General features: G+C 36.8%; 1 protein-coding gene across 2 annotated transcripts in view; it reads left to right on the top strand.

Annotated features, from left to right (window-relative positions):
* The window catches only part of LOC147822325 (uncharacterized), a 289748-nt gene that overhangs the window by 168754 nt on the left and 94245 nt on the right, over positions 1–26749 (top strand). For both annotated transcript variants that reach the window (XM_087197225.1, XM_087197224.1), the window contains exon 4: positions 9548–9719. In XM_087197225.1, coding sequence (XP_087053351.1) covers positions 9548–9719 — 172 coding nt within the window. The remainder of the gene's footprint in view (positions 1–9547; positions 9720–26749) is intronic.

Genomic DNA, 26749 nt, shown 5'->3' with positions numbered 1-26749 from the left:
ATAAATAATAAAAATAGAAACCACAAAACCCAGATAAACACATGGAAATTAAATAACACCCTTTGAAATAACCACAGGTCATAGATAAAATGAAAGAAGAAATTAGACAGTTTCAACAATTAAACAATAATGCCAGTATAACATACCAGGACTCCTAGGATGTAATGTAAGCAGTCCTATGCGGGAAATTTATAGAGGTGAATTGCTACATCAGAAAAAAAGAGTGAGTTCAAAAAAATAACCTAATTTTAAAACTCAAGTTTCTAGAAAAAGAAAAGCAAGTTAACCCCAAAATGTATTTGAGGGAGGAAATTATAAAGATTAGAGAAATTAATTCAATTGATACTAAGAAAACAATACAAAGAATTAATGTGTGAAAGAATTGTTTTTGAAAGAGTAAATAAAATAAACAAACCCTTACTCAACATTATCAAATAAAGGAAATAAAAGACCTAATTCTATGCAATTAGGAATGAACAGGGAAAAATCACAATGAATTCTTCTACACTGAGAACCTGTATTCTTTTTTTTCCATTTAGTTTATTGGTACATTTTAGGTATACAATACAGTTACATTCATCATTGGGATCTTGTACCTGTACATGATGTATCTTGGTTCTTATTTTTTTCCCCATTCCCCTGCCCTTCCTTCACACCCTCCACCCTTCCATATTTACAAAGACTTTGTTTCCATGTTTTTCCTTTTCTCATATTTTTTCTTTTCCCTTCTTTCCTTTCCCCTACCCCTTCCACTTCCCCTACTGTTTTAGACATTTTCTTCCTATTTCACAATATCAATTATACATTTTGATTCTTATTTGTACTTTTAGTTTTTCACACCAGAGAAACTATTTGGTATTTACATGTGTGTCCTATTTATTTCACTTAAGAGTATAGCTTCAATGTGCATCCACTTAGCTTCAAATGTCTCCAGTTTCTCATTCTTTACAGCTGAGTAGTACTCCATTTTATAAAAAACCCACATATTCTTTATCCTGTCTCCAGTTGATGGGCAATTGGGCTTTTCCCAAGTTTTAGCTATTACAAACTATGCCACTATAAACATGGGTGCACATATGTCACTGTGGTATGATTCTTTTTAATTTTTTTGGGAAGATACCCAGCAGAGGAATAGCTGGGTCAAATGGGACTTCCAATCCTAGTTGTTTGAGCTATCTCCATATTGATTTCCATAGTGGTTGCACCAGTCTGCACTCCCACCAACAATGAAGAAGGGTTCCTTTCTCCCCACAGACGTGCCAGCACTTGTTATTGGTTGATTTCATGATAGCAGCCAATTCTTTCTGGAATGAGGCAGAATCTCAGCATCGTTTTCATCTGCATCTCTCTAATGACCAGTAATGTTGAACATTTTTTCATATGTTTATTTACTGCTTTTACTTCTTTGCCCAAGAAATGTCTGCTCATTTCAGATGCCCATTTTTGAATTTGGGAGGTCTGATTTTTTTTGAGTTCTTTATATATTCTAGATAGTAGACCTTTGTCTGAGGAACAGGTAGTAAAATTTTTTCCCGCATTGTAGGTTGTCTCTTGGCTCTGTTAGTGGTTTCTCCTGCAGTGCAGAAGCTGTTTAATAAGATGAGATCCCAGTTGTTGATTCTTTATGCTAGTTTCTGTGCTATTGAGGATTTGTTCATAAAGTCCTTTCATATGCCAATGTTTTAGAGAGTTCTACCTAACTTGTCTTGCAGCAAGTTTAGTGTTTCTGTATTAATATTTAGATCTTTAATTCACTTGGATTTTAGTTTAGTGCATGGTGAAGGATAGGGATCTAGTTTTAATCTTTGTCAAGTTGAAATCTAGTTTTTCCAACACCATTTATTAAAAAGGCTATCTTTCCTCCAGTGAGGATGGTTTACTCCTTTGTCAAAGATGAGGTAGTTGAGTATGTCTGGAGTTGTTTCTGCATCTTCTAATCTATTCCACTGATCCTCGGGTCTGTTTCTTTGCCAGTACCATGCTGTTTGTATCACAGTGGCTTTGTAGTACAGTTTCAAGTTGGGAATTGTGATACCCCCTGCAATAATCCTGTTGCCTAGAATTGCTTTTGCTATTCTAGGTCTCTTCTGGTTCCAGATGAACTTTTGGATTGTTTTCTCTAGTTCTGTGAAATATGCTGTTGGGATTTCAATTGTGATTGCATTGAATCTGTATAGCAGTTTTGGAAGTATGGCCATTTTCAGTATATTAGTTCTTCCTATCCAGGAACAGGGGATGCCTCTCCATTGTCTTATATCCTCTTTGATGTCTTTTTTCAGAGTGCTGTAGTTCTCAATGTAGAGGTCTTTTGCTTCCTTCATTAGATTGATTCCTAGATATTTCATTTTTTAAGGTGGTATTGTGAAAGGGATTGTTTCCCTAATTTCTCTTTCAGTGAGTCTGTTATTTGTGTACAAGAAGGCTATTAATTTTTTTTCTTTTTTCTTTTTGGTACCAGGGATTGAACTTGGGACCTTGAGCTTGTGAGGCAGGTGGTGAAACCACTGAGCTAAATCCCTGGCCTGAGGATCTTAATTTTTGAGTGTTGACCTTGTATCCAGCTACTCTATTGAATCTGTCAATTAAGTCTAGAAGTCTTTTCGTGGAGTTTTTAGGGTCTTCAATGCAGAGTATCATATCATCAGCAAATAATGGCAGTTTAAATTCTTCCTTTCCTATCTTTATTCCTTTTATTTCTTTCTCTTGTCTAATTGCTGTGGCTAATGTTTCCAGAACTATATTGAACAGGAGTGGTGATAGTGGGCATCCTTGTCTTGTTCCTGATTTTACCTTGAAGGTTTTCAAGTTTTGACCATTTAGTATGATGTTGGCTGTTGATTTTTAAAAGATAGCCTTTATCAAGTTGAGATAAAGACCATCTATTCCAATTTTGTGCAGGGTTTTTTTTTTATCATAAATGGATATTGAATTTTGTAAATGCTTTTTCTGCATCTATTGAGATGATCATATGGTTTTTGTCCTTGGCTCTGTTAATATAATGTATTACATTTATTGATTTATATATGTTGAACCATCCTTGCATCCCTGGGATAAATCCGACTTGGTCAGGGTGTATGATCTTCTTGATGACCCTCTGTATTCTGTTTACCAGTATCTTATTGAGGATTTTTGCATCTATGTTCATTAGGGAGGTTGGCCTGTAGTTCTCTTTTTGGTTGGATCTTTCCCTGGTGTTGGAATCAAAGTAACACCTGCTTCCAGGAATGAATTTGGAAGTATTGCTTCCCTTTCAATTTCATTGAAAAGTTTAAAGAGTAATGGCAATAGTTCTTCTCTAAATGTCTTGTAGAATTCAGCAGTGAAGCCATCATGCCCTGGGCTTTTCTTTGTTGGTAAATTTTTAAGCATATTTTCAATTTCACTGATTGTAATTGGGGTGTTTAGAATTTTTATATCTTCTTCATTCAACTTTGGTAATTCATATATATCTAGAAATTGGTCCATTTCTTCTGTGTTTTCCATTTTATTAGAATTCAGGTTCTCAAAGTAGGTATTGATGATCCTCTGGATTTCTGCTGGATCTGTTGTGACTTCACCTTTTTTGTTCCTAATTGCATGGATTTGAGCCTTTTCTTTCCTTTTTTTGATAAGGTTGGCTAAGGGTTTATAGATTTTATTTATTCTTTCAAAAAATCAACTCTTTGTTTCAATGATTTTATTTGTATCATTCTCTTATTCTCCATTGCATTGATTTCTGCTCTGGAGAACCTGTATTCTAATAAGATGGAAAACTCAAAAGAAATAGACAGATTCCTAGATGAATTACAAACCTGAATCAAAGATATAAAAATTCTAAATAACTCAATGTCAGTCAGTAAAAAAGAAGGAATTTTTAAAACTACCAACAAGGAAATGCCCAGATCCTGATGGATTCATGAAGATTTCCACAAGAAATTTAGAGATATAATGCCATTACTCTTCAAACTCTTTAATGAAATTGAAAGGTAAACAATAGACCCAAACTCATTCCTCTAGAACCAGAGAAGGATCCAAGCAAAACCTCCCCCCAAAACAAAAATAAAAACACAAAACCAACCAAACAAAAAACCAACCCCTCCCAAACCAAAAAACTACAGGGCAATCTCCTTAATGAACATAGATGCAAAAATCCTCAATAATATACGGTGAAACAGAACACAGCAAATCATTAAGAAGATTATACACCATGACCAATTATGATTCATAACAGGAGGAGCCGGGGATTTAGCCCAGTGGTTCTGCCACCTGCCCCGCAAGCTCAAGGTCCCAAGTTTGATCCCCAGTACCAAAAACAAAACAAAGCAATAAATGTATAATTAAAAAAAATGATTCATACCAGGGATGCAGGGATGGTTCAACATACGCAAGTCAATAAAGGTAATACACCGCATTAAGAAAACCAAGGGCAAAAACCACATGATCATCTCAATAGATGCAGAAAAAGCATTTGACAAAATACAACACCCATTCATGATTTTATAAACCCTACAGGAAATTGGAATAGAAGGTCTTTATCTCAATCTGATAAAAGCCATCTGTGACAAACCAAGAGCCATATTATACTAAATGGTCAAAAACTGAAAGTTCTCACTCTAAAATCAGGAAAAAGACAAGGATGCCCACTCTCACCACTCCTGTTCAATATTCACTATAGTTCTGGAAACATTAGCCACAGTAATTAGATAAGAGAAAGAAATAAAAGGAATATGGATAGAAAGGGAAGAAGTTAAATTATCATTATTTGCTGAAGATGATACTGTACATAGTAGATGCCAAAAACTCCACCAAAAGACTCCTAGAATTAATAACCAAATATGGCAATATAGAAGGATATAAAACCAATATTCAAAAATCAGTAGCATTCCTGTACACAAACAATGAACTTGCTGAGATGGAAATGAGAGAAACCACACCTTTCATGATAGCATCAAGAAAATGAAATACTTGGGAGTCAGTCTAATAAAGGAAATAAAAGACCTTTACATTGAAAACCAGAGTACTCTGAAAACAAGAGATCAAAGGGGTCTAAGAAAATGGAAAGATATCCCCTGTTCTTGGATAGGCAGAACCAATATAGTGAAAATGGCCATACTCCCAAAACTATTATACATATTTAATGCAATTCAAATCAAAATGCCAATAGCATACCTCATGGAACTACAGAAAACAACCCTAAAATTCACATGGAATGAGAAAAGTCCTAGAGTAGCAAAAGCAATTCTGAGTAACAAGGGCAAGTCAAGGGATATCACAATCCCAGATATGAAGTTATAATACAAACTACCATGATTCAAAAAAATAAAGACTCAAGGATCAATGGAACAGATTAGAAGATGCAGAAACAACTCTAAGAACACTTTCACTGGAATGAAGATAGCCTCTTTAAAAAATATTAGGAAAACTAGCTTTCCACATGCCAAAAATTGAACCTAGACCCATATCTCTCACCAGGCACTGAACTAAAACTGAGATGGATCAAAGATTTAAATATAAAAACAGTCTGCTGGAAGCTAGAACATGTAGAACTCTAGAAGACATAGGTGTAGGCAAAGACTTTATGAACAAAACCATGATCACACAGGAAATATTACAAAGAATCAACCACTGGGAGCACATCAAATTAAAGAGCTTCTGGGCCGGGGGTTTACCTCAGTGGTGCCAGCTTCTGCCTGGCAAGTGCAAGGTCCTGAGTTTGATCCCTGGTACTGCAAAAAAACCCCAAAACCAAAAAACAAAACAAAAAAATACACCAACAGAGTGAAGAGACAACTCACTGAATGGGAAGAAATTTTTACCAGCTACTTCTCAGAAAAAAGACTAACATCTAGAATATATTAAAAAACAACACCCCCCCCCAGACCTCCTAATTTTAAACCGCCAATCTCCAAATGGGCATCTGAAATGAATAGACACTTCTCAGATGAAGTAGAAACAGCAAATAAATATATGAAAAAATGCTTAACATCACTGGTCATTTAAGAAATGCAAATTAAAACAACACTGAGATTCCATCTCACTCCAGAAAGAATGGTCATCATCAAGAATCATCCAATAACAAATGCTAGTGGAGCTGTGGGGAAAAGGAACCTTTTTCCATTGCTGGTGGGAGTGTGAACTGGCACAGCCACTATGGAGATTCCTCAAAAAACTAAAAGTAGAGGTTCCATTTGGTCCAGCTATTCCCCTTCTAGGTACCTTCTTCAAAGAACTAAAAGCATCATACCACAGTGATATATGCACACCCATATTTATAGCAACACAATTTATAATAGCTAAATCTTGGAAACAGCCCATATCACATAATAGATTTATAGGGCCGGGGATTTAGCTCAGTGGTTCCGCCACCTGCCTTGCAAGCGAAAGGACCCGAGTTTGATCCCCAGTACAAAAAAAAAAAAAAAAAAAACCCCTACATAATAGATGTATAGATTTATGGATAAAGAAAATATAGGGTGTTGTTTTGTTTTTGCCATACAGGAGATTAAACTCAGGACCTTGCACTTGCGAGGCAGGCATGGTGCCACTGAGCTAAATCTCCGGCCCACGAAAATGTAGTATTTATACACAATGGAGTACTACTCTGCCATAAAGAAGGATAAACTTGAGTCATTGTAGAAAAATGGATGCACTCAAGACCATAATCTTTTTTTTTTTAAGAGTAGGAAAAATTTATTGAGAGAAAGAAAACTTCTGTCTAAGAGAGACAGAAGGGGGACTGGAAAGTGGGTTGCCCACTCACCCAACTTCTTAAAGGTGTTTTATGGGACAAAATGATGAGTTGAGACAGTTTCAAGTGGGACAAAACTACAGTCAAGTAGTAAGATTACAAGTACAGTCCTTTAGGTAATGTTGATTAAATGGGGATCCAATGGGGAAAGAAGTCACGTAGCAAGCCTACAAGGAATGAGCAAGCTTCTTCAGTGGTAAGAGGTGGGTCAGGGATCTTTCCTGGAGATCTTGGTCCCCCACCCAGATCACTGATACCTATTTAGAATATGATACTGCTTTTTATCCTACATGGGTGTGGTAGTTTCTCTTTTTACAATGCTGGCGCTCAGTGAATGTGTCTTCACTGTCCTCCTTGATGTCTCCTTGTGGGCTGGCCTTGTTTAACTGCCTACAAGATATCTAACTTACCTATCTGCAACATTTCTCCCTCTGAAGAAGTACCCCTAACTGCTGTGAGGGGGCAAAGGGCGAAGACTGTTCTGGCTACTTCCAGCTGAAGAGGGTCATAGTTGTGATCAGCAATTACTCTACAGAGGGTTCAAGACCATAATATTAAATTGATTAAGTTTCAATAAATTGAAAACATAAGTTTAAATATTGTATTATTTCTTTGGTGTGAAAAACCCGAGGGGTAAATAAGGAGCATAATGGGGGATAGATATTTGGAAGTAATAAGAACATGTTCAAGTGGGAAGGAGGATAATGGAGTGGGAGGGGGAAGGGAAGGTAGAAAAAGGGAATGTAAAAAAAAAAAAGGAAACAGCTTTTGTAAGTGGGGAGGGGAAGAAGAGCTAAAGGGAGGGGAATGAGAAAAAAAAAGAATTAAGATATATTATGTACAGGTACAAATTCCCTGTGATGAATGTGATCAATATGTATGACAAGTGTGTACCAATAGAAAAATAAAGTTTAAAAAATTTTTTTTTTAAAAAAAAGAATGGTGACAGTTTGGGTTTCAGACTCTGGGTCACCTAAAGAAACCAAAGGATTCTAGCCATTAGTGTCCCAGGGAAGAAATGTAGAGTAGTACTTGTAAGTCACTGCAAGGGCTTTGCAGGATGGAGAAGGAAGGTTCTACATACAGAAGTGCTGGGTTCCCCATAACTGTTCTGGAATCAGGAAAACGGAAGTAGCCTCTCTTTGGCCAAAGGAGTTCAGGCCACAAGGTCCAGAATGGTGACAAACAGGCCTGTTTTACTTTCTGGGTTAACACCTGCAAGAATGGTGATAGCTTATGAAGTATATTTTCAAATAATAGAGAGGGAAGTTAAAGTAAAAAAACCTGCAAAATTAAGCATGCACAAGAAACAGAACAATTAGGGGGAATAAAAAAATCACAACATTGAATGTTAGATGTTAATCCTCGCATATCAGTAACTGTGGTTAAGATATAAAGATTGTCCAGCTAGAATTTTTAGCCAAATTAAGTTTTCATAGATGAGCATAGTAGCCCATGCCTGTAATGCAGAACTCAGGGAGCTGAAGCAGGAGGATTGTAGGTTAGGCAACAGCCTGGGCAACTTAGCAAGACCTTATCTCAACCCTTCCCCCAAAAGTTTGTTAATCTGATTAGACAAAATGGTGTGTTTTACCACATTTTTCCAGTTTTGCTGACTAGGTTTATGGTGGTGAGAAGAATAGTTCTATGAAAATTATAGTTCTAGCAAAAAGGTCGGAGTAGAGAAATTGTTTGAAGTAGGGCAGAAAAGCAAATCACTACACATTGTACAAAAGTTCTCAGCTCAACTGCTGCATTTAGAATACACCATGTTAAGTCCATCTTTAAGACAATGAAATAAAAGTATATCTTCCTGGATTGTAAACAATAGTGGTTATCAGAATGCAATATTTTCTAAATTAAATAAAAACTCAAACTCAAATGTACAAAAGAAATTAAACAAGGAAAAAGTAGAAGAAAGGAAACACAATACAGAGCAGAAACAAATTAAATAGAAAAACAAAATACAATATAGGGATCAAGAAAAGTAAAAATTTGTTTTTTTACAACTCTAATACTTTGACAAATTTCTGGCAGGGCTGATCAGGAAAAAAGAAGGTACAAATAAAACTGTTATCAGGAACAAAAGACTCCGCTGGACATCTTGAAGGCAATATAAAAGGCACTAAGAGAATGACAATGATAAATAGAAGTCCTTGGCAAACATAAACTGAAATTGTAATAAAATAGACAATTTTTTGATAAAAAAATATGCCTTACCAAAATTAACACAAGAAGAATTAGAAAAGATGTGCACTCCTATGGCCATTCACAAATGTAATCTACTGTCAAAATTTTTCCCATAAAAACAAAGTCCAAATGCAAAAGAATTAAAGGAAAATGGACAGAAATCCCCCTAGCGGGCCCAAGCTGCTCTTCTTTCACAGAATCCTTCATCCCTCTTCCATGTAACTTCCCTACTCAATCACATATGATAACTATCTTCAGCTCCCATCCTACCCCGTCCTTATTTTCCCAAGCAAGGTTCAATGGTCACAGTCACTCTAAATATGATCATCTGTGTGTGGCTTCCTGTTAGATAAGAAAAACCCTACCTCATTTCATCTGGAAAAACAGGTACACGGAAAGAACCAACATTTGATAGTTCCTTCCTCTGCACTATTCATGTGCAGAAGTGATCACTGTGTGTCACAGATGTTGCCTTTTACATAAATGTGCTTGGAGGGAGCATCTTCCCATCTCTTTAGGGTATTTTCCATCAGACTTGATGGTCAACAAATATCACAGGGATGGGTTCCCTGGGCATAACTCAGGAAGTCCTTAGTTCTAGTCTATTAACTTTTGTCTTTGTGTCAACAGAAGCTGGGAGTCAACAATGTCATAGAACAACTGGTCCTCACCAAGACCCTGGCAGTGGAGCTTGCACCAAACAACATCCAGGTGAACAGCCTAACACCAGGAATCAGAGAAGCAGAATTTGTCAAAGTGATGAGGTCCAAGGATGATGCCTCTTCCTACCCTATTGAGCAATGTAAGTACTACTTATAGGCCTTGCCCCACAGACCAAGACTCTTAGACTTAGACCTGTTGGCACTTCCTCTGATGTTTTGGTTCACAGCACTTGAGATTCACTGCAGAGTCAGACTCAGCCCTCCATCAAGGAACAGATCAGAGTGTCCTCCAGCAATCCTTTCCCAGGCGCACATCCTGCACAATGTACACCCCATATGACTCTATCTGCAAGAGCACCGCTAACCTTTTAACCTTTCCTTTAGATCACTGAAGACACAAATTTTATGTAACATGTCAACAAATTTTATGGATTACAGAGGTAGGTTATGGTTACACAAAGTCTCTTGTGAATCTGAATTAACATGACTTCAGAAACTGCATGAAAGATCACATACCATCCATCTGCGAACTGTAACCCACTCTCCTTCCAGGAATCTGACAATTCCCCCAAGTCTAAGATGACTTCTCAGTTCCTTGTAGAGCTCACAAGTCTTCACTTACAACTCTTTGCTCATTTCCACAGGATCTTGATTTCAGTGTCACATGGGAGCCCAGGGAATGTGGGGAAACTGTCACCAGACTCATTCCCACATGCCCTGTTCATGCAGAATGGGACAGCCTGAAGACTCAAGTGTTGTGTCCTTTCTGTGCTCCCCAGATGTCAGCTACATCACTGGAGAGAACATTGTGGTGGCCAGCACCACCCCACACTTGGGAGGTATGTAGGAGGTATCTGGGTAGAAAACATGTCATTAAAGATAAACCTGTGCTCTAAATGTGTACACTTTGGCTCAAAACCGTCACCAACAGAAATAATAAAGGACATCAAAAAAGAGGCCTTGGAGGATGAAACTCTTATTAAAACCAGCTAACATAGTGTCACTTTTGACAGAAAATAAAATGTGTGTTTATAAGTCTTAGATAAAAGGAAGGAGCTAAAATTAGGTCAGGAGACAATAATGCATTGTGTCCTAAACATTTCTGTGAACCTCATGTTTTGTCTCTAATTCTGCAGTCGAGAAATCCAAGAGTTAGAGTGACTTAAGGACAATGTTCTAAAAAAACACATAGAATGTGTTTGAAGTTGAACCCAGTCTACCTGTAAAAGGACAGCATGGAATTGTGCCTGAGGGGAAAGACCAGCCTCCAGGATCCTTATTCTCCCTTCAGATCCCTGTTCTACAAGATTAGTTTTGGTCTATCTACACTTAGAGCTTTCACAATACGCACCCAAGCAATAACTACTATCTCTCAATACACATTTACCCTTGAAGTCTGAAATTCAGAGAAAGTGGCAAATCCTGTGAGGGATGGCCTATATCCCCTTGGCCGTATTGAGTTACAAACGTCTCTGGTGGGCAATTCCTATGCACACTGTAGGCTTCCTGCAGCAGCATGCCCTGTGCATGGGAGGAGTTAGTGCCTCCACAGTGCCCCCAGCCAATGAGGGACAGGAGCTGGGGGATCAGTACCCTAGCTGCTTGCTCCTTGGTGGAACAATGCTGGCATGTGCTCTATACAACTTCTCAAATGGGGCTCAGGAGTGGGCCCTTACCCACAGGGATAACTTGCTCTTACACTGCCTTTAGTTGGCTTTCCTTCCTTCTCAGTCTCATTCCTGACTCTCTCATTTTTTCTTGTTTCATATCTGAAAGAAAATTATTTACACCTAAATTTTGATCTCATGATCTGCTTTTGTGGCAATGCAAACTGAGATAGCAACAAAAATTTTCATCTCATACATACAAATAGAAGACAAAAAGTGCAAGTGTCTCATTGAGGCACACAGTGGCTGAAACTAATTCATCAATGAGAATAATACCTGAATTTATACTTCCAAACAGTGCTGAGGAAGTAGAAATCAGAGTTGATGTTTCCTACAGTAAACTTTATATTTGAAAAGTAGGGAAGGAAAATGAAAATGTAGACACATGACTAACTTCAGGCCCTATCCAAGGTTATCGAGGAGGGGAAGACAATAAAACAAGAAGGTGGGCTGGGGATTTACCTCAGTAGCACCACGCCTGCCTTGCAAGCCAAGGTCCTGAGTTTGATCCCTGGTACCACAAAAAACAAAAAGAAACCACACACACACACACAAACCAAAAACCAAAACCAAACAAAATAAACAAGAGGGCATGGAAGTAAATATAAGCCAAGGAAGATGTAATCCTATAGAGGTGGTACACAGCAGTAGCCTTTGGACTTGCACCATTGAGTATCACTGAGGAAGTCATATCTGTTTCCCATGATGGCCCTTCAAACCATGAAAAGGGAATATTCTCTCTACCTATTTTAAGTTGACCTGTTGTTCTCTCTGCTGAACATTCTCAATTCCTTCTCAATTGCTTCTGGTCATCGGAACAATAACATCTCCCAGACTCACTTTATTTTCTCAATTTTATGTAAAGTGCTTTACACATATAGTTTCAACCTTGTCCACCACTACTTCACCAACACCAAAGAAGTGTGCACCTCCCAACATACTTCTGAATACAAATTCTGGAGCCACTACTAGGGACAGATCATCAAGATCTTTCCTAGTTTCTTCACACAATTATTATTAATAAAGCTAAATTTATTGAATGCGTAATAGCATTTGTTCTTCACTTTTGCAGATGAGGAAAAAATTAAGACTTTGATCTTCCAAAAGTCATTCAAATAGCAAGCAACAGAAAGATATGAACACATCCACAAAGTCTAAATTCCATATTCCTAATTATTAAACTATACTCCAATTTAATAAATGGTTTCTACTTTTCCTTCTTTCTGATCTAAATTTTGTTCATTCTAAATGCTAGTATTCCAAATGCTATAGTTTGGCTATTAAGTCCCCCAGTGTGGATGTGCTAAAGGCTTTGTCCCCAAGGAGGCACTATGGGGATTTGATGGAAAAGTTAAGAGGTGGGGCCAAGAGGGAAGCTGGTGGGTCCCTGGAGGCCTGCTCTAAAGTGCATGCTGGGACCCTAAAGCCTCCTTCTCTCTATTGCTTCCCATCATGAAGTTAGTAGTTTTGTGCCACATTATGTTCCCACCATGATCTGTTGCCTTGCCACCAATCATAGACTACAATTTTCAAAACTGATGCAAGATAAATATTTTTCTCTTTATAAGTTTATTATCTCAGGAAACTGTTATAGTAGTGGAAAGCTAACTAACAGAGAGAACGAAAGTTGATGCTTTCTCAAAACCCAATTCCAGTATCCACTAGACTCCAATCATCCTCAGCTGATTGACACAAACCATCAACATTCTCCAACCTTAGTTGGGTTAGGACATATCATTCTCTGGAAAAAGCAGAAAGATACAACTCACTACATTTCCAGTGAAGTTGGAGCCCTCATACAAGACTCAGTACCAGCCTATGGGTCATAAGGGACTATGGAACTAGATCTTCCCATTATAAGCTAGGTACTATCAGAGCCATAAGTCATGAGGCCTCCACTATCATTTGAGTATGGTCTGTCCCCTCTGAAACTCAGGTTGAAAATGTGTTGCTGTTGTGATGCTGCAAGATGGGGACTTTAAGAGGTGATTGTATAATTAAAAGGAGTGAACAACTTTCTCGTAAGAATAGATTCCTTCTAGTGAGAGTGGGTTGATATAAAGTGAATTTGCCATATTACAGATGTACCCTCTTGAAATTTTGCATTCCATCATGAGCTGAAACACAGGACCTTAGTTGGCACAATGAACTTAACCAGCATCCAGATGCATTTATTATAATAAAAATTTTCCTTTCTAAATTACCAAGTTTTTTTTTTTATCACAACAAAGAGTGAACTAATACAGGCTTCTCACCAAAAATCCCCCGGAATGGTGTGTAATAGCTCCAAACTCTAGGAGCCCTGCCAAATGCTCATCTCTCATGGTGGTAGGAAATAGAATATGCAGAAAATTGTCTTCCCTCAAAAGGAATGTCTAAGTATGCCTCAGATTTCTGGATACCTAAAAACTTCCCAATTCTGTAGTGTCTGTATTCCTCTAAAGGTTATTGCCCACCCTCCTACATGCTTGCAAATGTCATATTTAACACTTTCTTATCCAGTAGGTTTAAATGGCATAATATATCAGGCCAGTTTGATTTTTCTACAAAATGCCACAACAAATCAAATCTATCTTAAACTATATTGTGACAAGACAGTAAGAGAGTTAACTTAGAGCATAATTTACTCTTGTAAACAGAACTTTGCTTGTATAAACTTAGAATAGACAGAAACATCTGAGCCAGGCTCCTAAATCAGTTACCAGTCTAGTTTTACTGTACCTTATGGTAATTATTTCTCTCTTTATTGCTCAGAATTAAATGTCACCAACTGTCTTATGCTATCCTGAAATCAGCAATCTCTCCTTCTATCAAGCTTAGCCTATAATGCATGTGTATCGCACTTGTCAGGGTTACATCACCATGTAATGGAAGTGGTTCAAAATACAATCCTTATCTGGAAGTATACACCCTAATCAGCTTCTCAATGATGCCAGCCAGTACCTCTGTCACTAGCACATTCCTCATTGGTTTTGAATAGCAAGTGCTATCTAGTTTCTCCAGTGGAATGTATCCATTCAGTAGGTTCTGTCTTATGTAATAAGCCCATTGTAGAATACCATTTCTCTGACTCTTGCCTACATCTTCAATACTCTACTAACATTTACAATTCTACTATATTTAATACCAGTCGTTACTGTTTCCAAACCTCAAGAATCCATACACAACATATTAGGACTGTCTCCAAGTGACCATCCCTGGATATTAAATTCTGAATCATGGCATCTATCAATAAATCATCCTTTATTTAGTTTTATATTCCAAATGTTCAGCACCTCCTATAGTCATTCTCAGTATATTCTTCCAGATTCTGCCATTATTATTTACTATTAACCAAGTACTGTAACTTTTAGGGTAGATAACAGTTTTACTTGGTTACTGTTTTCCAATTGGATCATGCTGAAACATGGCCTAGATATAGACCTAGAACTCATGAGGGACTAGGGATTCAGGCAGACTTTGAGGAAAACTAGTATCATCTCTCAAGGGACATGCCTTTTTGAAGATCTGCATGACCTCCCATCAGTTGGAAGCTGCTATCCTCTAGCAAAGGGGGATGAAGACAAAGATGTGAGCTATATCCTCAAGTCCAGAGTTCAGGATTCTAGGTTCTCAATCACATCCACCCAGGTGACCCCACCCCATATTTGTGGATCATATTTCTTCCATGTTAGTCTATGATTGTGATGTGAGAGATGTGCTGAAATTGTAAATTCATCTTTCTCAAAAGATCTACTACTTTACAACTAACTCTTTTTTCTGGTCTTCAGTATTGTCTCCCTCCAACTGCAAGATTTAGGGTTCTCGAAATCCAAAATATAAATAAAGAACAAAGTAAAAGATAAATAATAGGAAATAGAAAGATAGGTCTTTTGCAAATGGGAAGAGAACCAACCAAGAGATTGAGGGAGGGGAGAGAGCAAAGGAAAATGGAATAAAAAAATTTGAGATGTGTTATGTACATGTACCAACTCCCCACAAGGAATGTGATCATTATGTACAGTAAATATGTACTAATAAAAAATAAAAATTGGAGAAGAAAATTGCCAAAGAAAAATTTTAACTTTCTTGCCATGCTCTGTACTCTGTAATTTACTCACTTGAGGCTGTAATTTTCTCTCCTCAATGCATTAGTTACAACCACTGATAATCAACTAATTCTGTAGACATTATAATGTATACTTTCCTCATGACTTTCAAATTTTAAAAAGTCTATCTTCCTTTCTTACTTTTTTTGGTCTTTGACAGTACTAGTTTACTGTGGAAGTACTAGTTTACTACTGATACTTGCTAGACCTAGGCCACTGTGATAGTCAACTGTTGTGTCAACAGACACGCCCAGTTGTTTGATTTAGCACTGATGGAGACCACCCTGAGTGAGCTATAAATCCATAAATGGGTTTTCTGTATTAAAGGTCTGAGTCTATCCTAGTCTTATGCAGCTTGCCTGATGAGCCAACAGTTGAACTGCCTATGCCACTAGCCACAGTGGAGGTTTCAATGATCCGTGACACTCTGACACCTCAGAAGACAAGATAACATTTCAGCTGAGGACTTTCTGACCCTTACACAAAATTCTATAAAAGTAAATATTAACCCAAGGGAAAAACAAGTTTCCCATTTATCAGTGGCATATTCATACAAAAACACTTTGTTTCTAAACAAAGCATCAGTGCCATCCACTCAACTGGTCTTAGTCTGATGAGAGCTCTTACCCTCCCAACCCCCTTGCATTTTCAATTATTATCTCTGTGTCTTTTATCCTTTGTCGTACCCTCGCCCAGTGATTTGGGGCCCGATCAGCCCTTGATATAGCATAGCTCTGGGTGTGGCTGAATGGATTTACTGAAGACAGAAAACCCACCCTGGGTGTGAGTGGCACCAGGCGATAGGCTGATAGCCTAAATGGAATAAAATGGGGCCCAAAGAAGGAAGCCTCACATCTGTTCCTTCAGGGAGCCTTCAGTCTTTGCTATAGCCTTGTGTCATCCATCTCCAGGCTTCCAGCTCAGACTCTTCAACCTTCCAACTTAGACCCTTTGGCTATGGGACTCTGCAGTGAGCTGCAGGCCTTCCACTTTGACTGGTTCATTCAGCTCTCCAGCAGGCAGACAGCCTTTTTGCCTTCTTCTACAACTGACCTGGCAGGTGGCCATTGTAAACCTACCTTGTAAATCATATATAGAGCCCTGACTAGCACGGGCACTCTGGTAATTTGTAGTCATTTAGTATATATTTGTTAAACGGTAAACTGGAGAGATTGATAGTGTCTGAATTAAATATACAATTGAGTTTCTCAGAATTCTATCAAAACAGATACCAAGGCAAGAGAACAACGTAGTCTATGTTGGTTCTACATGGCTCCTGGTACTGTCACCTCATGATTCCTTCTGTATTACCATAAATACTCTTGCCAAACAGCTTCCTGTGGGAGGCAGCGAGAAGATTTCTGGTAATATGAGCACATTGTGATCAGTTAAAGATTCATGGGTATAGTATTCCAGGTAATACTGTGTTGAGCCAAGCCACCCATTTTACAGCAAGAAGGTATAAGAATAAGCTTATGACCACAAGATTAGTAGATATCATCATGTATCCCATCACCCCAAACCAGCCAGCCTAGTAGAATGATGAAATAGCCTGTTGAGGGCTGGGGATTTAGCTCAGTGGTACCTCGCCTGCCTTGTAAGCGAAAGGTCCTGAGTTTGATCCCTGGTGCCACAAAAAAAAAAAAAAAAAAAAAGAAAAAGAAAAGAAAAGAAAAGAAAAAGAAATAGTTCATTGAAAGAGCAAATAAAGCACAAGTTGGTTGGTCAGCTTTCTCACCATTGAGACACAATACCCAACATTCACAGTTTAAAGGAGGTGAAGTTTAACTTGCTTACAGTTATAATCCTTGATCAGCTGGCCCTAAGGCAGACTTCACTGTTGAAAAGTGTTGCAAACCAAACCTGCTTAGTTCATGGAGGCCAACCAAATTGAAACTCCACTATAACATACTTTTCAAAGCTCTGCACAAACACGTCTTCTTAAACAATATTTAACATGCAAATAAAGACAGTAGCAAATAAAGACAGTTCCACTTAACATAAAATAATCCCATGTACAGCCAGAAACACATAATTCTTCCCCTCAAAGTCTTGATCATTCCAGAATTTTTCAAAAGTTCTGGTACAAGTCTCTTCTTAGACACAAGACAAATTCTTAGCCATGAACCTCTGAAAATATAAAAACAAGTTACATAATCCCAAGGTTCAATGGAAAAAAGCAAATATTCCCACTCCGAAGAGGGGAAGAGGGGGTATTAGTCCTATATCTAAGGAATAGTTGGAAAAAACTGTTTTCCATTCTGTAGTCTGTCTTTTTTACTCCATTAGTTATTTCCATTCCTATGCAGAAACTTTTTAATTTGATATAATCCCAATTGTTGAAACTTAATGTTATTTCTTGTGAAACTTGGGTTCTATTCAGAAAATCTTTGCCTATGCATATGACTTTAAGGGTTTTACCTATTTTATCTTCTAGCAGGGTGTTTCTGTTTTAACATTGAGATATTTGATCCATTTTCATTTTAGTTTAATATACAGTAAGAAATATAGGCTTAATTCAATATTCTGCATGTGGATAGCCAGTTTTCCCAGCACAATTTGCTAAAGAGTATCTTTCTTCTAGTGTATTTTTTGGCTCCTTTGTCACATATCAGATGACTGAATGTGCCTGGGATTGTTTCTGCCTCTCTTCTGTTCCATTGATCCATATGTCTGTTTGCCTTGGCGCCAGCACCAAACTGTTTCCATCACCGTAGCTTTGTAATACAACTTGAAATCTGGGATTGTAACGCCTCCTGCTTTGCTCTTGTTACCCAAGATAGCTTTTGCTACTGTGGGTCTCTTCTGGTTGCATATGAACTTCTGGAGAAGCCCAACCGACCTCCATTGCTGCTTGACAAAGTTCCAGCTGGGGGAAAAAAAGGGTGGAACACATCGTACCCTCATGTTTTATTTTTTCTTGCCATAATGTTTATAATTGTTACTCTGATCACATTGTGTTTGTGACTAACAACAAACTCTCCATGAGGCAAATTGGTAATGATATATTGAAATCTGATCTGGCTCACAAGTCCCAAATTCCAGTTTCTGTTAGTTCTATTGCCACATCCACTTCTAAAGAAACTTCTCCTAAAACCCTCTCTGTTTCCCCACTACTATAACTCCCCCTCTTATTGTTGACATTCTTTTTAATAAGGGGTCTTATGAAGAGATTGGAAGGACAGACTTTACATGAAAGAAATAATGAGGAATGAAAAATAGAAAGAACGTTAAGACAGGTAAATGCATTAAGGAGACAAGTTACTCAGTATTTCTCAAAGTGCTGTAAATATCTCCTGCTCATGGACTATGAACCCAAATGACATTTAGTTAAGATGAATAGAGGTAAAAAAAAAATAGAGAGCTAATAGCAAACTATATTAACCATTGTACAGTTTCTCAAGGGTCAGCTGGTGACCACAAGTTTGACACTTAGTTGATTAAATCTTGCTTGTACCCCCGCTGATATAAAGATTTTGATTAAGTTACTTTCTGTTCTGTTTAGGTGCGGGTAAATAAGGGAACAATTGTAATTTTTAAATATGTATTCATGATCTTCAATAAAATGAAACAGCTTAGAGGAATTGTACTTTGTTTAACAAAAAAATAACCTTTACTTCAATAGAAATTGCTAAGGCAATTTAAAATGTAAACATGTTCCGCCCAATGCCTCCCAGCTATTGCTTAAAGATATAAAAATAAATCAGACCCCGAGACTTCTCAGAGGGAACCTGGACATTGCTTGTGGAGGTTCTTTCTCATCGCCGACCCAGGACATTTCCCCTTCCTACCCTACACCGACTGCAGCTGGTCTGTAGCAAACTTCAGGATTGTTTTTATCTACTTCTGTGAGGAATGCTATTGGTATTGTGATTAGGATTGCATTAAGTCTTTATATAAGTTTTGGTAGTATGGCCATTTTGACCTTATTGGTTCCGCCCACCTAAGATCAGAGAATATCTTTACATTTTCCGATGTCTTTGTCAACTCCTTTTTCAGAATACTATAGTTTTTGTTATAGAAGTCTTTCAGTTCCTTTGTCGGTCAATTCCTAAGTAACTTTTCTTGAAGCTATTGTGGTGTTATTCTTCTCTTAATTTCTTTCTTGGTGGGTTCATCACTGGTATATAGGAATGCTATTGATTTCCATGTGTGAATTTTGTACTCTACTACCTTGCTGAATTTATTAGGTATAGGACTCTGGGTATAATTTTTGAGTCTTCTATGTAAAGGATCATGTCATCTGAAAGTAAGGATAATTTGACTTCTTTCTTTCCTATTCATATCCCTTTTATTTCTTTCTCTTTCCTGATTGCTCTGGTTAATGTTTTGAGTACTATAAGAACATAAGTGGTGATAGTGGATGTTCTTGTCTTGTTCCTGATTTTAGAGGAAAAGTTTTCAGTTTTCTCCCCATGTAGTATGATGTTGGCAGTAGGTTTGTCATCACTGTCTTTCATCAGTTTGAGATAAGGTACTTCTATACCTATTTTCTTCAGGCTTTGCGTCATGAATAGACATTAGTTTTTGTCAGAGGCTTTCTCTGTGTCTATTAAGATGATCATGTGATTTTGTCCTTGTTTCTATTTATGTGATACACTGCATTTATTGACTTCTATATTTTGAACAGTCTTTAGATCCCTGGTATGAAGTCTGCTTGATCATGATGTGTGACCCTTTTAATGATTACCAGTATCTTGCTGAGGGCTTTTTCATCTATGCTGTAGGTATATGTTTCTGCCTCAATTTCATTGACAGTTATTGGTCAGTGAGATTTTTTATACATTCTTAGTTCAGTGTCAGTAATTAATATGTGTCTAGGAATTTATCCATTTCGTCTAGATTCTCCAGTTATTGGAGTAAAGGTTTTCAAAGTAGCTACTAATAATCTTTTGGATTTCAGCAGTGTCCATTTTGATTTCATCCTTTTCATTTCTAATTCCACTGATTTGGATCTTTTATTATTTTAATTAAAAAGGCTAAACGTTTGTCGATTTTTTATTCTCTTGAAAAATCAGCTCTTCAATTCGTTGTTTCTTTGTATTGCTTTTAGTCTCACTTTCATTAGTTTATGCTTTAATCTTTATAATTTCCTTCTTTGTATTAGCTTTGGATCTAGATTATTCTTGTTTTTTAGGACCTTGAGATGCATGATTTGGTTATTTGGGCTCACTCTGTTGTTCTAATGTGGGCATTCACAGCTATAAATTTCCCTCTTGGGTTTGCTTTTATTGTGTCTCATAGGTTCTTTGGCATTATTTGATTCTAGGAACTAATTAATTCCTAATTTTTTCTGTGATCCTTTTGATTAATCAAGAGTGTATTATTTAATCACTATCCTTTTGCCTAATTTATGTGATTTCTTTTGTCATTGATTTCTACTTTCATTGTACTATGATCTGATAATATGAATGAAATAATTTCATTTCTTTTGTATTTATTTAAGAAAATTTTATAGGCAATTATGTGGTCTATTTTGAAGAAAGTTTCATGTATTATGCTGTTCCTAGATGGGACACTCCATAGATATTTATTATTTATTTGTTTGAAGGTTGTTCAACTCTAATATTTATTGTTGATTTTGCATCTAGTTGATCTATTTTTTTGGTACCAGGGATTTAACTCAGGACCTTGCACTTGCCAGGCAGACATGCTGCTACTGAGCTAAATCCCCAGCCCTAGTTGATCTGTTTTTGATAGTAAGGTATTCAGCTCCCCCTCTATAATTGTACTGATATGTACATGATCTTTTATGTCCGTTAGTGTTTTATTAAGTAGATGCACTATTATTTACTGCATATATATTTAAAATTGTTGCTTCTTCCTGTTGAATTGTTCCTTCCAATATATAGTGACCTTCTTTCCCCTTCTGATTATTCTTGGCTTTATGTTCACTTTGTCTAAAAATAAGATATTTATTATTTCTTGTTTTGGGGCTTTCACTGCATGAAATATAGTTTTACATCTTTGATTTCTACTCTATGAATTTCTTTTTGGATTAAATGTGGTTTTCATTTTCAACATACATTGGATTTTCTTTCTTGATCCATTCTGCCAATATATGTCTTTTTTTCCCCAGTACCAGGGATTGAACTCAGGACCTTGCACTTACGAGGCAGGCATAGTGCCAATGAAATAAATCTCCGGCCCTCAATATATGTCTTTTGATTGGGAAGTTTACGTTGAAAGTTATTACTGAAAGGCACTGACTTATTCCTATCATTTCATTATTTTCCTGTAGTTGATTCCTTTTTTCCCTGCTACTTAAATGCCCACTTTGCCTAATTATTTATTCCTCTGGAGTTTTTGGCATTGTTGTCTTCATTGTCCCTTTTTAGGATATCTTGTAGAGATTTTTGTAGTGTGGTTTTGTGGTCATACATTTCTTAAGGTGCTCTTTGTCATAGGAAGACCTTATTTCTCCATCAGTTTTGAAAGATGGTTTTGCAGGATATATTAGTCTTGGTTGAAAGTTGTTTTCTTTTAGGGTATGAAACGCTCCAAGCTCTCCTGACTTTTAAAGTTAGTGTTGAGAAGCCTTTATTATCCCAATGAATTTGTTCACTTTTATAAGTGATTTGTTGTTTTTCTCTAATAGTTTTTAAGGTTCTGTCCCTGTGTTAGACTTCTGATAATTTGACTCTAATGCATCATGGAAAAATTTTTCTCCTGTGTTTGCTATCTGAGGTTCTATATATCTCACTTACTGTATGTTAAAATTTTTCCATACTAGGAAGGTTTTCTGCTCTGATTTCTCTAAGTAGATTTTTTTATTTCATGCATGCTGCCTTCTTATTTTTCTCTAACTCCAGTTAGTCTTGTGTCATCCTTGCTCTCTTGTTATTTTTAAAGTATCTCTAAGTATATGTTCGCCTGAATTGGCCCGATCTTCTAGTTCTGATGCTCTTACAGTGGTTACTTCTGCTTCCCATATTTTCAATAGAATTTTTTATTTCCTAGATTTCTCTTTGGTACCTTTTCATGGACTCTAATTGTTTGCTAAACTGGCCATTCATATTTTCTATCATTTTATTTATTTATTTTTATTTTAGCTCTGCTAGCTTTTTATTTGTGTTTTCTGTAAACTCACCAATCATTTTGTTTGTTAAGTCAATAATCTGTTTAGTTATATCATCTGTGAGATAGCTCAGAAGTTTATTGATCTAGTCTTTTGTTTGTTTGGTTTTTTTTATCACTTTGGATAATTCTGTTGTTTGGTTTCCAATTTCCTTTTCCTTCTTTCTCTCTCTCTCTCTCTTTCTCTCTCTCTCTCTCTCTCTCTCTTTCTTTCTTTCTTTCTTTCTTTCTTTCTTTTTTTGGTACTAGGGATTGAACTTGGGTTCTTGTGCTTGCGCAGCAGGCAGTGAAACCATTGAGCTAAATCCCCGGCCCTGGTTTCCAATTTCCTATGCAATGATGCCCCATGGATCAATTTTCAGGAGTTGGGAGTTTTGGGAGGTATTTTTGTTGTCTTGTCTTCTCATGTTTCTTTTGTTTATTTTTGCTGAGGGTTGAGAACTCATGAAATTGAAACAATTTTTTTGCTAGTATGGATATCTCTTTAGTTAATATCTGCCTTCCAGTAATTACTCTGGGCATGGATAACCATAGGCCTCTGCCTTTGTCCCAAGAGCTGAACAATTCAATTAATTTGCATATGGGAGGGTATAATGTAATTGTCCCTGTGTCCAGTTCTCTGGAAATGAACTATAGTAATGTTGACACAAAAACAAACCAGATATTACCATGCAGTAAAAAACCCCAATTAATAGCAACAACTATGTTATCACTGGCAATAGGAAAGAAATCAGCAACAATAATAAGGTAAAAAACTAACTGGATATTGATTTGCCATTAGAACCAATAAAAACTACCACCATTAATATTAAAAAGATCTGAAATATTAATATAGACACAAATACAAACAAAATATGGACATACAGTAAATATCTACTGAGACAACCATACATCATTAATAATAGAAAAAAGTTTAATAATAGTAGTGTAAAGTCAATTAAATATCTAAAAATTAATAAATCTTAAAGTAGCTCCAATAAAAATGAAGGGATAGTGAACAGGAAAATGAAAGAAATGATGTTTTAAAGTTAAGTAAAGGAAGATGAGGAGAGAAAAATGAGATAAAGGATCCAATTAAAGAGTAAAAGAAAACTAATAGAATTAGTTCAAAGTTACTGAAAAGAACAAACAAGAAAAAGAATAAAATAGAGTAAAAGAAAGGAAAATAAGAAAATTAAAAACAACTCACATTCCCCCAAAAAGACAACAAAGAAAAGAGAAATGAGTCAAAAAGAATTCCTCCATGTGTTTGAATGGAGATTTTAATTTTTTAAATAGGGCCTGCAGTATTGAAATATTCCCCACTCAATATGGGGAAAGGACAGTGAGTTACTACTAGGTCATACATTGTTTCCACACTCACTTTTCTGTGTGTGAATACTGAATCCTGTCCTGGTATTCCTGCCAACACTGCCAGTCAATGGTGTCTACCCTACAGCTGTGTTCACTGCAGCTGCTCCCAGTTTCTGTGTTCTGTGTGCCCCAAGTCACTGACTTCTCTTCCTATGATAGCCTGTGAGTTTGTGAGGTGCTATTCCCTGTTCCAGAAGCCCCTCTGTGGCAGTCATTCAAACTGAGGCATATACCTAATCATATTGATAGATGGGGAAATCAAACAGATCACCTGTCACCCACTCCCTGAGGTTGGTGACCCCAGAAACCCTTAAGTGTAGTTGTTCTGCAGCTTATGGTTCCTAAAGTAGCTCAGTCTTAAACAATTAACCCCTTTCCAAAATGTTCCCTGACTAATCACTGTCAAATATGGTGAGCCCAGTAATGGATTCCTTCTCTAATTCTAGCCTGCAATGTGGAAGGAGTTTCCCCCACTGTTTTTGCAGCTTAAAATAAAAATAGGCTTTTCTTGGGGCTAGAGCTACCACCCCAGTCTATATTCCTCCTAGGGCTGCTGGCCTTCTCTGGGCTTACTTTGTATTTGTTGAGACAAGTCCTAATCCCTGAAAGCTATGTTATAATAAAATAATTTTTATGTCCTAATTTTAAAGGGAGCCAGTATAATACATGATTTGATTAAGCAAACAATCCATTCTATTACATATACTTTATATTTTTACTAACTTGATTAGTACATTGCAGACATTTCATATTTTTGTGCTAACTTGATTACTCTTGCCCCTATCTTTAATCTATCATTATTTCTGCCTTGCAATAAACTTACAGTGAACTAGTTAGCATAAAAATTGACTTACATTAATTAACTCAGTTCTTACTCAGGCTAGTTATTTGTCATCAAAGTTAAAATTCTCAAGAGGCTTTAACTCAATTTCCCAGTACATGGACCCTCAATGCCAGTATTATAATCTTACCTATAGTTCCAGCCTTATAATATTTTTCCAGAATGATAGTAGATATAACTTAAAAGATCAAATTCAAAGGTCCTAGCAAGTTATTAGAGTTCCATTCACTCACTAGCCATTGGTCATCTATTATCAATTCACATGACCAGTTTCCCAGAACAATGTCACTCAGATTTGAAGACATCCATTCACCTTCTCTAGTTTCAAATCAAAGCCTCACTCTTTCAGGCACTGGGACACTTGAGCAAAGAGACAAGACTTTCTTTCACACTGAGTCTCCCTTAAAGCACAAATGTAATGTTAGATTCTCCTCATTTCATAAATCATTTATTCATATGATATGAAGCATTATTCTTACATCTTTCCAATTATCATTTTATACAAGCTTTTCCACCTTTGGAAGAGACATGAGGTTCAGCCAGTGTCATAATTCAGATAGCCAGCAGCAAGGCTGATCTAGAAAGTGTCTCCTCCTCAGCTCATTCACATTCCAATAAGCTAGGTCTACTTAGACATAGGAATAGCAGGTTCTCCTTGCCACTAGGAAATGGAGGGAAATTCCCTGCCAGCCCTGTTTTCCAGATGAGGCAGGGCACAACTTGCCCCCATCAAGATCTTAAAATCTGTGATTAAATATTTAAAAATTTCAAATTCAGTTACAGTTTCTTGCTTAGAGCCCACCCTTGCTCCTAGTACCTGAACTTGGAGCCTGGCCCTGGGATCACTACATTAAGCAGAAAAAAGTGAGTTGAGGTGAGGTGGTAAAAGAGAAAAAAATCAAGGTGATATGGGGAAGAATTGTAATAAACGTGTGAGTTATGTGAGGGCCTTTCTCCCACATCTATCCCATATCTGAGGTTTCTTTCTCTCTTACTGGCAGAAAAAAACTAATTCTTATTGGCATTTTCTACAAGAGGAAGAAAATATCTAGATATAGTGGTTAGCATTGCCGAAGTACCTCAAAACCCACTTATTTCATGGAAATCCAAAATTACCCCAGGATATACCCTTACCAATTCCAATTACCTTCTGGCCTTAGAAAAGAGCTTTTCTGATGGGCATCAACATGTCCTACCTTAAAGCACTTTAAAAATTACCATTGTGTTTTGTTTAATGTTGGGCCCCATACAGGCATTGATGGAAATCAATGTCCCACTGCCCATCTGCCTGATTATATAACAAGGCCACTGTCCTCTGTCTGTAAGTCAGTAAGAAGCTAAATGTAGAAGTTTTATCCTTGTTTGACAAGGAAAATAGTATGCAACTCAAGGTATCAAGCTGATTAGTTACATTCTTCAATTAAAATATTTCCACGCCTCTAGCAGCACAATTCATAATAATTTTACCTTGAAAGTGGCCTATATGTCCATCAACAGATGAATGGAGAAAGAAAATGTGGAATTTATATGCAATGGAGGACTATTATGCCAGAAAGAAGGAAAAATTGAGTCATTTGTGAGAAAATGGATGCACCTTGAGACCACAGTATTAAGTGAAATAAATCAGACACACAAGCATAAATATTATATGTTTCTCTTATATGAGAAATCCAAAAATATAAATAAACAGCAAAATAAATGAAAGAAAATAGGAAACAGGGAGATAAATCTTTTACATTTAGGAAGCGAACCAAGAGATGGAGGGAAGAGAGAGTGAGGGCAGGGCAAGGGGATTAAAGAAAAAGAATTAAGATGTGTCTATCAACACATGAATGGATATAGATAGTGTGGTATTTATACACAAGGAAAACTACTTATCAAGGAAAACTACTTTATCCATACAGGATAAATTTGAGTTATATGTAGGAAAACAGATGCACCTCGACACCATAATGTTAAGTGAAATAAATCAGACACAGTATAAACATCATATAGTTTCTTTTATATGAGAAACTCAAAGTATAAATAAGGAGCAAAACAAAAGATATACAGTAAGAAACAGGAAGATGGAACTTTTTCAAATGGGAAGGGCACCAAGAGATGGAAGGATGGGGGATATAGGGATAGGAAGAAGATAAAAAGGA

This window comes from Heterocephalus glaber, unplaced genomic scaffold (genome assembly GCF_053883595.1).
Source record: "Heterocephalus glaber isolate CG9 unplaced genomic scaffold, H.glaber_assembly_v1.0 deba00001662, whole genome shotgun sequence".
NCBI lineage: Eukaryota > Metazoa > Chordata > Mammalia > Rodentia > Bathyergidae > Heterocephalus > Heterocephalus glaber.
The sequence above is the reverse complement of the archived record's forward strand: the minus strand, read 5'-3'. Positions and strand labels throughout refer to the sequence as shown.